The sequence below is a fragment of the Phocoena sinus genome, chromosome 4, assembly GCF_008692025.1.
Source record: "Phocoena sinus isolate mPhoSin1 chromosome 4, mPhoSin1.pri, whole genome shotgun sequence".
NCBI lineage: Eukaryota > Metazoa > Chordata > Mammalia > Artiodactyla > Phocoenidae > Phocoena > Phocoena sinus.
Genome location: NC_045766.1, coordinates 145,889,220 through 145,905,923, shown reverse-complemented (window position 1 = coordinate 145,905,923; position 16,704 = coordinate 145,889,220). Strand labels below are relative to the sequence as shown.

Below are 16,704 nucleotides of genomic sequence, written 5' to 3'. Positions count from 1 at the left end.
ACAAAAGCACTATTCATGAAAAGGAACTGATAAGCTGGACTTCATTCAAATTAAAAACTTCTGCTACAAAAGCCACTGTAAGAGAGTTCAAAGAGAAGACAAAGCCTTAGGGAAAATATGAGCAAACCACATTAATGATAAAGGTCTTGTTTTCAGAAAGTAAAGAATGAGAACCAGATACAGTTCACAAGGGCAGAAAGCAGGTCATCAACGTCAGTTACATGGAAATGGAGGGGGGACAGGGAGTGGGGAGATGAGGACAAGCAGGGACAGGAAGGAGACCTCTGGTGACCCTACTTACGGTGCGTGTACATGCGTGTGCTTTTGTACCCGGGGCTAAAGAAGATGGTATCAGTGGAATGTTGATGGGGCCGTTTCTAATATCCTATGTTACATGTATCATTTATGTAATCAGAAAAGAAACTATTATCAGCGCGAGGAAGTTTTTAAAAATGTATATTAAATTGGTAAGAAATTATCTGATCAAAATTTCTCAAATCACTTCATCACACTCCCATGTTGACATAACATTTAAAATCTTAACGTTCTTTTTAGGTATTCTTAAAACAAAACGGCCATTTCTTTATCTCTCTTGAAAGTTTTTCTTTATACAAAGGTTTACTGAGAGTTTAAATACAAAGGAAATATACAATCACACAATGGTGAAAATGTTAAACAGGCAAAAGAGTGTTCAAAAGTTATCCATATGTAATCTATAATTGAAAGCACAAATTTTTTCAATGGATGTCCTGATGATTCAAATAAAATATCAGAGACAAATTTAAATATTTATAAAAGCACTGACAGAGTGGCAGAAATCTAATTAGAAGGAAATCTCCAAAATTAGAGAGAGAAAAAAATACTAAAACACCTACAGTAGTAAAGCGGTCCTTGATGCACAAATCCACCAATACCAACCCCAAAGATCTAGGTAGAAAAATGGACACAAACATTTACAGAAATTATTCTAATGGGGGAAGGAAGATTTAGCTTTCTCCTGAGATTCCTATGAGCATCCCCTAAGAGGAGAACACTTACACTCCAGGCTACATTAAAACATACTATATTATGTGGAAGTTATATTTTTTCTTGAAAAATATGATGTGGTAAGTTATGGTTCGAGTGAAAATAATTTCCGAATGGGAGGGGACTCTGGGGGAGAATGGATACGTGTATGTATATGTACAGCCGAGTCGCTTTGCTGTGCACCTGAAACTGTCACAACATTGTTAATCGGCCCTACCCCACTATAAAATAAAAAGTTAAACAAAGAAAGAAAGAAAGCAATTTCCTCAGCGGAGACGTGGTGTCCGAGCAGAGGCCCGCAGGCCTCTGGTGCCTACCTGACCTGAAGCGCTCGTCCCGGGCGTGGCTGGGCCTCGTCTTCTGCTGTTCGGGCACGGGGGCCGTGGCTTGTGAGGGCCCGGGGATCCTAGCCTCTGCTCGTAGGGATGGATCTACTCCTGAAACACAGTTTTACAGGAGCACCTGCTGTGAACAACTTGCTTTTCCAGTCATGGAAAAACCCATGTAAAACAGCCCACGCTTCCCGCCCACTGCTGCACAGCAGCCGCTACACGACCACACACGCTGTGGCGGCCCCAACGCCAGGAGACCCTGAGTTTGGAGGTCAGGGCGTAGACGTCAATGTCCGCTTCCAGTCCCACCACGCACAGCCCAGCGCAGCCCCGCGGCCTCACTGCCCACCGGCACCCAGCCGTCCTGGGCCCCGAGCTGGGCACGTGCGCTCGCAGGGCCGGCTCTCCCGCCCCCTCAGTGTCCCTGGTGTCAGCAAGGCCAGTGGGAAACAGACCAAAAAGCCATCACTGGGGGTGTCGCCAGCCGCCCTCAGACACAGGGACGAAGACGGGTGCCAACCAACCCCAACGGGCGGCCGGCCAGCTCTCCACGCCCTGTCGCAGCGCCCCGGGCTCTCACGCCCACAGCCCCGACACCCAGGCCCTCGGACGCCACGTGCCACGGCGCACGAGTGTGCAGCCAGTGTGGCCTGAGCCCTAGTTTGCTGGCATCTGAGAAGAGCACAAAGCAAAGCCTTCAGCTGGGCTTCAACAAAATAATCTGTTCAGTGTTTTAGCCTTTGTTTCAAGACGTCTCCGAAAAATCACCTCCAGGGCCCCCAGCCCTTATCACTGCCCAAAAAGCAGCAGCCTATCCCCACCTGGGCCCGGGTGGGTCCTGACCTCCAACGCTGCTCATGAAAGGCCACCTGTTCCCCAGCTCTCTGTGACGACACACAGAGAGGACAGAGGGGACGGGGGCCACGGGCGCTCGGCTGCCCAAGCCTCCCGGCACTGACGCCACCCCTGTGACTGAGGAGCCCCCAGAACACCAGCTCTGGCTCCACAGGCAGGGAGGAGCTGCCCTCTCAGCCAGGCCTACCTGCAGGTTTGGGGGCAAAGCGCTGCTCTTGCTGTTGTTTCACCTACCAGGTTTGGGGTGTTAGTTATGCAGCATGAGAGGACAGCGACACCCCCCGGAAATCCATGTTCAGCTCTTCGAAGTGTGAACATATACACACATACATATATGCGACATACAGCAATACTGGTCAGCACTGCTTCTGGCTTTTTGCTTCTTGTGACTGGATAAAATTTCTTTAGAGTCCGTAACAGAGAACACAGAATCTTACGTGTTACAGACTATAACCAGGCATGCTGCTAAGTGACATATATGCATATGGACATCCTCACAGTTTTACTCCAAAATACACTGCTTTTATTGAGATCGATTCATTTATTCAACGAAGATACAAAGCCCAGTGGGAAATCACTGGATAAGAGTAGGTATATTTTTAACAGGTATCAAGAGAGAACTTCTCAGAAAGGTCACAGCAATTTGCACTCCCGCAATGTGCTATTTCCCCACGTCTTTGTCAGCGATGGATGTTATAAGGTTTAGAATTTTGCCAATCTGACAAGAGAAAAATGGTTCACTAATTTGCATTCCCATATCTGCTAGTGAGGTTGAACATACTTTACTGTTTATTGCCCATCCGTATGTCCTTTTCTTTGAATTTCTGTTAATTCTATCCAGCCAAGGAGCGCCCCCAAGTGACCTGCAGAAAGCCTCGGGTCAGCTGGAGGCACCACCCTGGGCTGTGCTCGCCCCACAGGCCATGGCCGGCTGGTCGCAATCACTCTGCAGTTTTCATTTCTAGGGAGACAATCATAACCTGTTTTTCTTCCAGGTCTCCTATCTTGTAACCCCCACTCAAAGGTTGTTCAAATGTTCTCTGGAGTTTTGTAGTATTTTATAATTACAAACATATTTAGAGCTTTAATCCTTCTAAAGCTTACGTTCGCTAATGGTGGAGAGGAAGAGGGTCCCACTGTTGCCTCCAAAGGGATGGCGCCGGTTACTAAATAAATCTTCCCTCCTTTGAATTGTCCTGAATCGTTTCTAGACGCCCCTCTCTTACACTGTTGGGCCTTCCACACCGTCCACCAACGCCCTCCGGTTGGGACTAGAAAGTGCATGCGAGCGGGCTGAACACCATGAAGCCCAGGCCTTTCTCACTGGCTCCTTCCCAAAAATGTACTGGCTACTTGAAGAACTTTTCTCCTTCAAGTGGGTTATTACTTCCAATGCCAGGTTTCAGGAAAAAAAAATCAGCCACTGGTATTCCGAATGGACTACATTTTGTTCACACATTAATTTGGAAACTACTACTTTTATAATATTAAATTTTTCCATTTAGGATATTGGTATATTTCTTCATATTTTAGGGTCTTGGTTATTTCTTTCAAACAGACTGCAGGATCCTAACATAGGTCCTGTGGCTTTCTTGCTAAATGTATTAAAAACATTTGATAGTTTATTGCCATTACGAACGTAAGTTGTTTTATAAAGAGCAATATTGCCAGAGAAAAGTTATTGATTCTTGCATATCTGTCTCCTATCAGACCAAAGCTCTTACTAATTCTAATAGCTAAGTAAGGAGTCACCTAGGTTTTCAAGGTATAAAATAACAGCACCTGTGCAAGGATGGCATGCTGTGCTCTCTAACTCTCGCCTGCCTTGTCTGTCTGTGACGCTGCACAGGCACTGGCCACCCCGACGGAGGGCCTGGAAGTGGCATGGCGGGCATGGCTGCCGCTGAGGAAAGGAAGTACGATGGCACATGAACGCCTCGTTGGACAGCTGCTGCTGCTGCCTGGCAAATGGGCTTCAAGATGTGCTCTTTAATAGTTTCCTCCAATTGTACTCAATTTTACTTGTTTTTCCTTTATTTTGATGGATGAATGTCAGTACATAAAGCACCTCCTCAGTATTCTTCTTGTTACTGATTTATTGTAAAATATATCATACCAATACAGGCAGAATAAAGCATGTATTCAGTTCAAAAATTATTACCCAGAAAAAAACTCAATGTAACAACTGCAGCAGTTAAGAAATAAACACTCATGTGCCTTAGAGCTCCTTGTGGCTCCTCCAGTCTCACTCCACACACACAGAAATGCCACACTCACTTCAGGGAAGACCACTTCCCTCCTCCTCTTTCTTTACCAGCTACAAAAAGGTTTGAGAAGTGGCAGTTCGGTGTTTTTTTTAGTTTTACAGGCTATATTCCCGTGTAATCGTTTTATCCCTCCCCGTTAACGCTTATGAGATTCATCCTTGCTGACACACGTAGGCATCCTGCTGATGGATGTGTGAGCACCTGGCAGTTGAGTGTAATCGTTTTATCCCTCCCCGTTAACGCTTATGAGATTCATCCTTGCTGACACACGTAGGCATCCTGCTGATGGATGTGTGAGCACCTGGCAGTTGAGTGTAATCGTTTTATCCCTCCCCGTTAACGCTTATGAGATTCATCCTTGCTGACACACGTAGGCATCCTGCTGATGGATGTGTGAGCACCTGGCAGTTGAGTGTAATCGTTTTATCCCTCCCCGTTAACGCTTATGAGATTCATCCTTGCTGACACACGTAGGCATCCTGCTGATGGATGTGTGAGCACCTGGCAGTTGAGTGTAATCGTTTTATCCCTCCCCGTTAACGCTTATGAGATTCATCCTTGCTGACACACGTAGGCATCCTGCTGATGGATGTGTGAGCACCTGGCAGTTGAGTGTAATCGTTTTATCCCTCCCCGTTAACGCTTATGAGATTCATCCTTGCTGACACACGTAGGCATCCTGCTGATGGATGTGTGAGCACCTGGCAGTTGAGTGTAATCGTTTTATCCCTCCCCTTTAACGCTTATGAGATTCATCCTTGCTGACACACGTAGGCATCCTGCTGATGGATGTGTGAGCACCTGGCAGTTGAGTGTAATCGTTTTATCCCTCCCCGTTAACGCTTATGAGATTCATCCTTGCTGACACACGTAGGCATCCTGCTGATGGATGTGTGAGCACCTGGCAGTTGAGTGTAATCGTTTTATCCCTCCCCGTTAACGCTTATGAGATTCATCCTTGCTGACACACGTAGGCATCCTGCTGATGGATGTGTGAGCACCTGGCAGTTGAGTGTAATCGTTTTATCCCTCCCCGTTGACGTTTATGAGATTCATCCTTGCTGACACACGTAGGCATCCTGCTGATGGATGTGTGAGCACCTGGCAGTTGAGGGAAAACAATGAACATTCTTGTGCACAGAACAAGAACAGGGTGCAGGCATCCAGAGTTTCTCCAGGGCATGCGTGTCCCTGAAGGAGAGCTGCCGGCTGCCTCTGCACCTCTTCTACTCTGCCAGGTCCCACGAGCCGTGCACACCCGTCTGAATCCTCTCCAACAGCCCAAGGTTTAATGTGCATCTCTCTGACTGCTACCAAGCTTAGGTAAGTATCTTTTCGTTTGCTTGCTGGCTATTAGGGTTTCCTCCAATAAAATACTTACTCAAGTCTTTAGCCCATTTTCCTACTGGGCTTTTTAAAAAATCATGTTGGGGGACCTTCTGGCTCTTTAAAGTTGAAATTAATTAAAATTAAATTAAAAATTCAGTCTCTCAGTCACACCACCACACTTCAAATGCTCAGGAGCCACACGTGGCAACGGGTCAGTGTACCAGACAGGGGAGCTACAGACCATTCCCACTATCGCAAAGGGCTCTGCTGACGCTGCTGCCTTGCAGGCTCGGAAAACTAGTCCTTTTCCTGTTATTTCTGCTGGGATTATCCCCTCCCACGCTGTGGCTTGTCTTTAGTCTCTTTATGGGGACTTGTGATAGAATAAAATTCTCAACTTTAACACACCCCGATTTACCAATTTTTTCCTTTACAGTTGCTGCTTATTGGTACCTTTAGGGACTTGAGAAATCCCTCCTATTTAGAGATGGTGAAAGTTTTCCTGTGTGATCTTCCAAAGGTGCTATAATTTTTGCCTTTCTCATTTAGGCCCTTAATATCTGGTTTCCGTGTCTTAAGGAACTGTGCCAGCACCGGGAGCAGCAACACCACCTCCACCATAAGCCTGGTCTCCACAGCGTGCATGTCTGTCTGGGCCCATGTTCTGCTCTGCAATCTAGCTGTCTTCCCTTGTGCCAAACCAGGCTGTCTTAATGACAACAGCTTGATATTAACTCTTCATATCCTGATCAGCAAATCCTCCCACCTCCTTCTTCTTTTTTATCATATTTTGAATCCCTTGGCCCTTTAAACTTGTATATACATTTTTTTTTTTAATAAACCTTTTTTTTTTTTTTTTGGCTGTGCCGCATACAGCACATGGGGTCTTAGTTCCCTGACCAGGGATCGAACCCGCGCCCCCTGGAGTGGAAGGGCAGAGTCTTAACCGCCGGCCTGCCAGGGAAGTCCCAAACTTGTATATAAATTTTAAAATTAGCTTGTTAAATTCCACCCCCAACAACTCTGTTGAAACACTGAATGTGCACTCTACAGATCAATCTAAGGTGGGAAGAACTGACATCTTTATAATATTTGTTCCAAACCTAAGTAAGGAAATGTTCCTTACTAAAACCATAAAAATAATCATGGTCTATGATCATAAAAATAAAAGAAATCCTATTTGGGAATGAAATCTACACCAAACCAGAGATATAAATTATACTCTATGCCTTTGGATTTTATAATCTTATAGTAGACACGCTATTTGCCCAGACCTTCTCAATAAAATATGAAACTATATTGTCAAGCTCTAAAATCAAATTTTAAATCGGTTTTATGAGACACGTGCTGACCTTACCTTGAGTGAGTGGTACATAACGTGCAAGCAGCTTTCCCCTTTTCTTTTCATATCCTTTCTGAGTGATGTCACCTAAAACAACAAGGGAAAAACAGAATTACATTTCTTCTGAAGTTCCCAAAATTTTTTAATTAAAAATTCATTCACAATGGAAACACTGGAAACACTTAGGCCCTTCAGCTGGTGACTGGATAAAGAAAGCATGATGCATCCACACAGTGGAATGCTAACCAGCAGTAAAAAGGAACAAGCTACCGACAGACAACAGTCTGGGTGGATCTTCCACGCACGTTGCTGAGTGACGGAAGCCAGACTCAGAAGGCTACATGCCGAACCATTCCCGTCATGGGACGTTCTGGACAAGAGTCAAAACTGCAGAGACTCCGAGGCCACACCCCAGACCGATAGAATCTGCATCTGCATTTTACCAAGATCCCCAGGTGACCTGTGCAGGTTCAAGCTGCGGAAGTACTGCTGTAAGGGACCCACAGGAAACCAACCCTCGCAGGCCACGGGGTGTCCCTGGGACAGCACTCGGGGAATAGGACCTGAAGAAGAACAGCCTAAAAATGAATTAACCTACCCAGAAACAGGGCAGGAAATGTGTCTGCAGGGAAACACTTCTCAGTCTAAGCACAGCAGCTGGTTTCCTGGATAACTCGGAGCACTCAGGGCAGATCCAGCACGTCTGGGAGACTTTATTTCGACCAGAAGCATGTATCACGGTGTCCACGAGTACCTTGCACTTTGGGTGAGTGGTCTTCAACAGAAATCTTCCAGTGCTCTGCAAGCCCTCCTGGCACCCACTCCGCGCTCCTCCTGCCCCTGCCCCCCGCCCACCCACCCCAAACAAACAGGCAAAGTGGTGAGGCCACCGCACAGAGCCTCCGCTTTGAGGACTGCGCACCCAGTCGGGCGCCCACAGAGCCGCTCCCGGTTGCCACCGACACCCTTTGACTCGGCCTTGATCTGCACCTGATCCCCCACCAACCCCACACAAAACTATTCTACTGCCTTGCGGGCCTTTTAATTTGAATACGTTCTGCAGAACGTATCCTGCCTTGTGTCCGTGTATCTTTACTCTACCTGAATGACATCATATAATAAATCTCACTCTGTTGTCAATTCTTCACTAAGCACTTCGTCTTTATCATCATCCAATCTGTGATGTAATGAGCACACCTAATCCACTGCTGACTGCAGTGGCCCATGGGCTGCGCTGTCCTTGTCTTACACTCACTGGACACTCACAGACCCTGACTGGATCCAGGATATGATTGTATGATTTTGCTTACTGAGTTTCAACTTGTGAACAAATTTAAAGCACATGTGTTTTTTTAAACAATATCTACTAAAAAACTTGTTTCCTCCAGAACATATGAAAATATGTAATTAAGACAAATTTAAATGAAAACAATATTGCAACACTAAACTAAAACAGATAAATCCTCATTTTAAAGCAGAGCATTGGATTTTGCAGGATTTATTTTTCATTTTTAAAATTAATTTTTATTGGAGGACAGTTATTTACAATGTTGTGTTAGTTTCTGCTGTACAGCAAAGAGAATCAGTTACACATATACGTATATCCACTCTTTTTTAGATTCTATTTCCATATAGGTCATTACAGAGTATTGAATAAGGTTCCCTGTGGTATACGGTAGTTTCTTATTAGTTATCTACTTCGTATATGGTAGTGTGTATATGTCAATTCCAATCTCAGAATATTTTAAAATTAAGTACTCATTTCCTAGAAACTGTCTCTTCTCATGCTCCCGTTTCAAATGAACGCTTACATGGTAAAGGTACCAAGAGCATTCAGAAAGGAAACGTGCTAATTCCCCGTTTGGTGTTCATGATATCCTGAAAGCTTTCCAAACCAACTGAATACAACCCGCTACACATTCTCGCGTGTAACCAGTTAGCATATTTTCAAGTATCCAATGTAGACACCAACCTGACACACCTCTGAATGCAAAGCTTCCAGCCACAGACAGCAAAATGGAATCCAAAACAGACTCCAGGGCAAAACTAATGAACTAATAAAGGGACTCACATCCAAGATTTCTGACCCCAGGTTCGGTAAACGCTAGGGAGAGACCAACAGCAGAGCAAGCTCCTCAGTCTGCTGCACAGAACCGGGATGACCCTGACCACCAGCCAGAGGGAATCCCAGACACAGTGGAGGTCTCCCCTGCGTGGGCACCCCGGCCCCAGGGTGATTTTGGAAACACACCAGGCCATCGCAGAAGGTGCCTCTCTGGTGGCCTGTGGGCAGCTGCTCTCACGAATGCTCCAGGCAGGGGCACGATGTGTGGCTCGGGTTGACCTCCACGGCCACAAACCAAATTCACTTTGGATTATAAAGGCAAAACCCCGAATGCTATCATCATGTCTCTACCTCAGCAACACAATTTCTAAAGACCTATTCTCGAAGGCACTCAGTAGCTCCTTAAGGTCACGGGAACGAGGACAGGCGGTGCACATTACATGTAACAGCAAAGTATGTGAGAAAACCTAACTGTCCACGAAAACAAGTAGGAAGAAGTGAATGTGATGCCATACATCACTACTACAGGATACTGTGAGTCCTAAAAAATACTCTGGTACTTGAGGGGGCGGGGAAGGGGTGGGTATCACTTACACGGATTTCATGATATCCTACTGAGTAAAAACAGCAAGCTGAAAAACAATGTACATATGAAATGATGTAATTCTGATAAAAATTTAAAAATAAAACTATATTCACATGCATGTAGGTATATATATTTCTGTATATGCACAAAATGTCTGGAGGTACCCAACAAATTATTAGCAGTGGTTACCCCTAGGAAGTGATTTATTTATTTGGCTTGGGGTGGGTGTTAGATTTCGCTTTTTACTTCATGCACTTTTGAACTCGTTAAATCTTTTAACACAATAATCATACAATTTTTATATATTAAGAATATAATTAAGAATATATGGAATATGGTTTGATAATGTACTATGGCTATATAAGATGTTATTGTGGGAAACTGAATGAATTCTATGTACTAATTTTGCAATTTCTTATGAGATTAAAATTATTCCAAAATTAAAAGTTAAAATATACATGAGAGAGACTATGTAAAATTGGTGTTATTTCTTTTTTAAATGTTTGATAAATTTTGTCAGTGAAACCATCTGGGCTTGTAGATTTATTTTCCAGGTTTTTTTTTTTCCTTCTCTCTTTTGCTTTATTTTACTTTTTTTAGAGCAGTTTAAGGTTCACAAGCAAAATTGAGGGCAAGGCACAGAGAGTTCCCATCCATCCCCTGCCCGCCACATGCACAGCCTCCCCCAATATCAACATCTGCCACCAGAGTGGTGCATTTGTCACAGACGATGAGCTACGCTGACACGTCATCATCACCCAAAGCCCATATGGTTCACTCTTGCTGTCATACATTCCGTGGGCTTGGACCACCGTATAATGACATGTATCTATCATTACGCTACCATACAGAGTATTTCACTGCCCTAAAAATACTCTGTGCTCTGCCTAGTCATCCCTCTCCCCACCCCCTGAACCCCTGAACCCCTGGCAACCACTGACCTTTTTTACTGTCTCCATAGTTTTCCAGAATAGTTGGAATCAGTAGCCTTTTCAGATTGATTTCTTTCACTGAGTAACGTGCATTTGAGATTGTTCTGTGCCTTTTCTTGGCTTGATAACTCATTTCTTTTTAGTGCTAAATAATATTCCATTGTCTCAATGTAAGAGTTTATTTATCCATTCAACTACTGAAGGACATCCATCTTGGTTGCTTCCAAGTTTGGGCAATTATGAATAAAGCCCCTATAAACTGCCACGTGCAGGTTGCTTTTAAACATCCCTTGGTGAGATAAAACGACACTATGGTATGATTCACACTGGATGCTCATGACCAGAACGCAGAACACTCTTGCAGCTGAAAGGAGAACTTAAATATCATCCCCTCCAGGGTTTCCCAACTTTTCAGCTGCACAGCTTCCACTCGAGCGAACTCTTCTGAGGAATGTGAGTGAGAAACTGTGCTGCTGAGGCAGAGGTGGGCCTGCCCTCTGGGCACCCCTTCCTCCCAATGCAGTGGCGTGGCGGACTCCGGAAACCCCTGAGAAAGGCACCCTCTCCTCCCCAGCGCAGAGGCTTCCCCGCCTCAGCCCTGCCTCCCCGCTCCCGCCCCGACCTTGCTCACTGTGCCGACCGACCTTTCTGACTTTCCAGAATCTAGACTGCTGTCAATTTCCTTTCAATTTTTAAAACTGCTACCATTTCCGTGACATCTGGGGAAGGAGAGTCATCTTCACCTGATGACTGGTCATGCGTATTGACCTAGAAAATCCTCCACCCCAAGTAAACGCTCCCTGGCTAGAGACCCTCTCCAGCCTCCGTGCACAGAGGCCCACCCCCTGCTCTGCTCCTGCTGTGGTGTCTTCCTTCTTCAGTCTCCTCTGTGGTCTCCTCCTCTGCCTTTCCCTCTGGGGCTTGGTCCCTCGAGGGTTTATCCTAGGCCTTCTTTGCATTTTTCAGTTCTCCAGACGGGGCAATTGTTGTACCAATGACTTCCAAATTTCTACTTTCAGACTAGCCCTTTCTAAAAGTGCCTGTCCTACACATCCAAATGTTCCCTGGACACCATCCCTCGGATCTCCCAGGGGCACTTCACGCTCAACAGGTATGAAGCAGATGTGTTCTTCCCATGTCCCACATCTTCAGTGAAGAGACCCATCATCTCCCCGGCATTCATTTCAGAAACTCGGGAATCATCCTAGAGCCCCCCAACAAGGGGTCATCCTCCGACGTGCCCCTCTTCACACCAAGGCTGCTGCTTCTATTTCAGAGCACTCTCCCCAGCCCACTGGCTCAGCCTCCAGCCAGGTCAGCACGGTCTCCCGCCCTGGAGCACGGCAACATGCTCTTTAACGTTTCTTATCCCAATGTCACACGCATCCAAACCACTCTCTACATGCCACCAGAAAAATCATTCTAAATCTGAGAGAGAGAGGAGTAAAGAGAGACAGACAGAGATCACACAGGAATATTTCACTTGCTGCTTAATACCTTAAAACCCCGCCGGCTCCATCATTTATGAAGGAAGACCTGCTTAAAGTAAAGCACCCAAGGGTAACCACTCCCTTAGTCCTTTTTCAAAAACAGAAAATTGGCCATCTCTCTTTTCAAGATTTTGTGGGTTCTTGAACGCACACACTCATTTTAATCTTCTCCCACTGTTGAGAGCTGGGGTAGAAGACTGCATAAGGTATACGTTGACGGCATTCCTCTTTTTTAATACAATGCCTTTAGCAGACCACACACTTTGCTGTGTTGTCCAATACAACAGCCACTAGCCATATGTGGCTATTTAAATTTTCATTAATTAAAAGTAAATTAAATGACTATTTAGTCCCCCAGGCCCACCAGCCACATTTCAAGTGTTTAATGCCACAAGTAGCCAGTGGCTACCACACCGGACAGCACAAAACATTTCCACCACCACAGAAGGTTCTACTGTGCCTGTCACCTCACATCCACAACACCCACCTGGCTGCAGGCAGCATGTGAGTTTGTTCCAACACTGGTCTAGACTCCAGAGTCCGGTCCGAATTCCTCTCTGGCATGCATAAATCCTCCTGTGAGAAGCCCCGTCCTTCCAGCCTGCTCTCCCACCACTGGCCAGGGGGACACTGTCTGGACCCCCAGCTCACTCAGCTCTGGCTCACCCTCCTCTGTCCAGCACGTCCTTCCGTGCTCTTCTGCTCCACCCTCCTCACACGTGCCTTCAAAACAAAGCTGGAGGAAACTCTATTTCCTGCTTGCCCAGCCCCGATGGTCACTCCCCTTTTAGTGCCGACGGGGCCCGCACACTTCACCGCACTGCCAGTTCACGCATCTGTCAGCCCCGCTAGGTCATGAGCCTTTCTACTCAGTCTGCTGAAGGTTGCTGAAGGACAGGATGACACGCCGAGGGTCTTAGTCTGCTCGGGCCACTATACCAAAATGCCACAGGCTGGGTGGTCTAAACAACGGTTCTGGAGGCTGGACATCTGAGATCCACATGTCGCAGCAGGGCTGGTCCCTCCCGCGGCCTCTCTCTTCGTGTGCAGACAACCGCCCACCCGGGTCATCACGTAGTCTTTCCTCTGTGTGTGCGTGTCTCTCTCTCTCTCTCTCTCTCTCTTATGAGGACACGGCTCCTAGGGGATTGGGGACCCCACCCTTAGCACCTCATTTAACCTTAATCACCTCCTTAAAGGAATACAGTCACACTGGGGGTTAGGGCTTCGACATATGAATTTGGGGGACACAGTTCAGTCCATAGCACCAAGACTATGTGACGATGAGATGAGAATCTCTATTTCTATAACATTTCTATGACCTTCATTTCAAAACGATCCTAGTTTTAGTGTTTCCTAGCTGTTTCCTGAAAACAGCTTAGCCTCCTTCACCTTTAGAGGTAACCTAAGGACACAAACCCATGAGTCATGGAGGAACTTACTAGGACATGCTCTTTTGAGTTGCCTGTTTTCAACAAGCATAAGCATAGCTTTTGACGTTTCAGATACTCAGTTTAAAGGTTCTTTACCAAAGACCCTGTAGAAAATTTGTGAAGTCTGAAAGGGAATAAAAGTTCCTTCTCTGTTTCCAAAATGGTAGTCTTAAATCACGAATAGTCAGTGTAGACTGAAGGAACAGGATTTCTAGTCTTTCCTTACGGCTGAATGACACAAAGCCAAGTCTGAATGGAAACCCCTGCGTGATCACTGTACCCCGGCGATTACTTGAAGTGCTGCCCCAAGAATGCAGGAACTCTCAAAACACAGGCCATTCATCTCCTGTGTGAAAAGTGGGAAGGAAGCCCTTGGGGGGCATCACTCCAAAAGATTCTTCATCAACAGACGACAGAGGTAACAATGTTTAGGGTTTCCTTCCCTGACCACAGAGGTTTTTCTTTGCCAAATAGTACCTAACTTCCTAGTCATTTTAATACAGAAGCACAACACCAGAAATGTTGGATAACTTACGGGTATACAGACTGATCCACAAGGGTTATGCTGGTCTCACTCAGAAGCAGCTCACTGCAAACAAAATGCTCCAGGAAGAGTCTGTCTTAAGGACGTGCCAGCAGTACGTTTCCCACTCCCACCACCCTGCTTCCTTCCCCCCCTTTCCTCGGCCGTGTCATAGCAGAGTGACCAAATGCTTTGTAGGCGTTCATTTTATATTAAATGGTGTATATCATGTCAGTTAAAAGATGAAAGAGAGATGTGTCTTCAAAGTTACAAGTCTCTGGGTCTTTCCAACTAAGACGACGGAGCACTCACCCTGGAGCCCGACGATGACACGTGCGGGGACGCCCCATGGGGGTGCGGGCCGCATCGGCAGGCAGGGACTCCACCCCCCGGCCCCGCTCCGCGAGGACTCTTCACCCCAGCATAGCAGTGCCCCCGCCCTGGTCTCTTTTCAGACTCTAAGTCCTGAATGTATATTGATCTCACTTTGCGAGGCTGAAGGTCAAAGGAGGGCAGGGAACTGAATGACCACGGAGGCTGCCACGAGTGCACGACTCAGACCCACACACCTGGGCTGAGGCCTGCGCCAGGCGGCTGCCCCCAGAAGGGCACTGTGCCCCGACACACCCGCTCCTTCCTGCCCGCCAGCCGAGGAAAGGGCCTGGCCAGACTGGCCAGTGCCGAGCAGGACGGCAGTCGCTCTCCCCCAGGTGCTGCGACTGCCGAGGGGGAGACGGGACCCTCACGTCTCCATCCCGCGTCCTGGCCCGTGTCACGCGGGAAGCATTTACTGCACAGGGTAGCAGGCGCGCCCCTCCAAGTCTTCCCAACACAGCGGAACGATGGAGCAGACTGGCTGGGGTCCCCACCTCACTCACCACGCCACTCTCTGCCTTCAGCTTCATCCTAGGCAACCAGTTCACTGCCGGGACAGAGATCCGGCACGAGGCACCTGCCAGACCACGGCCCTCCTCCACGGAGCCCCACCCCCCCGGATAAACACTGATACTGCGGAAGCACAAGGGGTCCTGGGGAATCTCCTCCAGCCGCTGCTTGTCCCCCTCTGCTACACACACACACACACACACACACACACACACACACACACACACACACACACGAGATAGTCCTCTCCTGCCCTGGGGCCTCCTCACCTGCAGAGCCCTGCCCACAAACAAACCTCCCAGCAATGCAGTTTCTCTCTGGATTCAAAGGCCCTCCTTGGGGAGGCCTCCCTTGCCCACCCTGGGGAGAACTGCAGCCCCCCCCCCGCCCCAAGTCTACAAGCGTTTCCTCCCCGTCCCTCTTCCCTCCCGGTTTCTCTCAACGCACTTATCGAAATCTAATGTTGCGTACGTTTTTATTCATCTGGCCGTCTGCTCCCCCCACTGAGGACGCACGTCTGTGAGGGTAGAAATTTCTGTCATGTAACACCTCCACGCGGCCACCTCGCACACGAGTCACGGCCCGTGTGTTCGCGCGAGCTCTTCTGCGAATAAAGGAGCAGCCACGCTTTCCCTCAGCCCGGCCCTCCCCGGCCCCTCCCATCTCACGGGGCACACGCAGCAAATCTTGGCGCTCAGTCCTGACTCCTGGCCACCCTCCAGCAACAGCGACAGCGATGCCCTCAGTCCTGATCCGGACCCGCCTCCGATCCAGCCGCGTTTCAGCCCCGTAGCCGCTGCCCTGCGTCCGAGCACGTGCTGCCGCAGCACCTGCCCTGCAGCTGGCCTCGGGCTCGCTCTCCCTCCTCCCAGCAGCCAGGGAGTCTTTAAGGGCACCAGTGGTCAGAGCAGCAAGAGCTCCAGCGGCTCCTCAGCGCACTTGGCGCAGAAGCCCAGGGCCCAGCACACCCGCCCGGCCGGCCCGGGCTGCCTTCCTGGCCCGTCTCCCAGGGCCTGCCCCTCGCGCCGTGACCCGGCCGGCTCCCTCCTCTGCGGCCCCGGCCCAACCAGCCCGCCAGCCGCGACCGCTCCCTCCCCGGCCACAGGGACGGCTCCTCCTGACCCAGTCTAAGGCTACCTCCCCGAAGGCCCAACCTCCCTTTGTCTGCCAGGTGTTAACAGAAGGCAAATGGACAGAGCAAATGGCGCCTTTCTTTACGACAGAGCCTGGAAGTGTAACAGGTCAATGGACACGGCCGATACTTCGGCGGCTCTGGTGCCTGGGACACCGAGGAGAGCAAGGTGGGCTCGGCCCCTGCTCTGGTGAAGCATCACGATGGTCAACTAAGCCAGAGCTGGCCGCGGCCAAGAGAGTCCTGAGAAGAGCAAATAGTTCAGTTCAGTGCACGATGACCACCAACTACGTGCCGGGTACAACCTCGAAGGGCAGACCATCGACGAGGGAGACACACACGTAAACCAGAACACCAAATAAACCAGCCCTCCCAACACGGGTCTAAACCCATGACCCTGTAGGCAGTTCAGGTCCTCCAAGAAGCACACATCATGACAGGATCAGACGTGAAGAGATTTAGGTGGGAAAATGGGGAGGGCCCCGGAGGACGCTGGCGAGCTGTCGG

The 16,704-nt window shown here is 48.2% G+C and overlaps 1 protein-coding gene across 1 annotated transcript in view; it reads right to left on the bottom strand.

Annotated features, from left to right (window-relative positions):
• Positions 1-16,704, bottom strand: part of DIP2A (disco interacting protein 2 homolog A) — a 91,540-nt gene that overhangs the window by 68,198 nt on the left and 6,638 nt on the right. Inside the window, 2 exon segments of the mRNA XM_032629611.1 lie at positions 1,344-1,463; positions 7,167-7,238. Coding sequence (XP_032485502.1) covers positions 1,344-1,463; positions 7,167-7,238 — 192 coding nt within the window.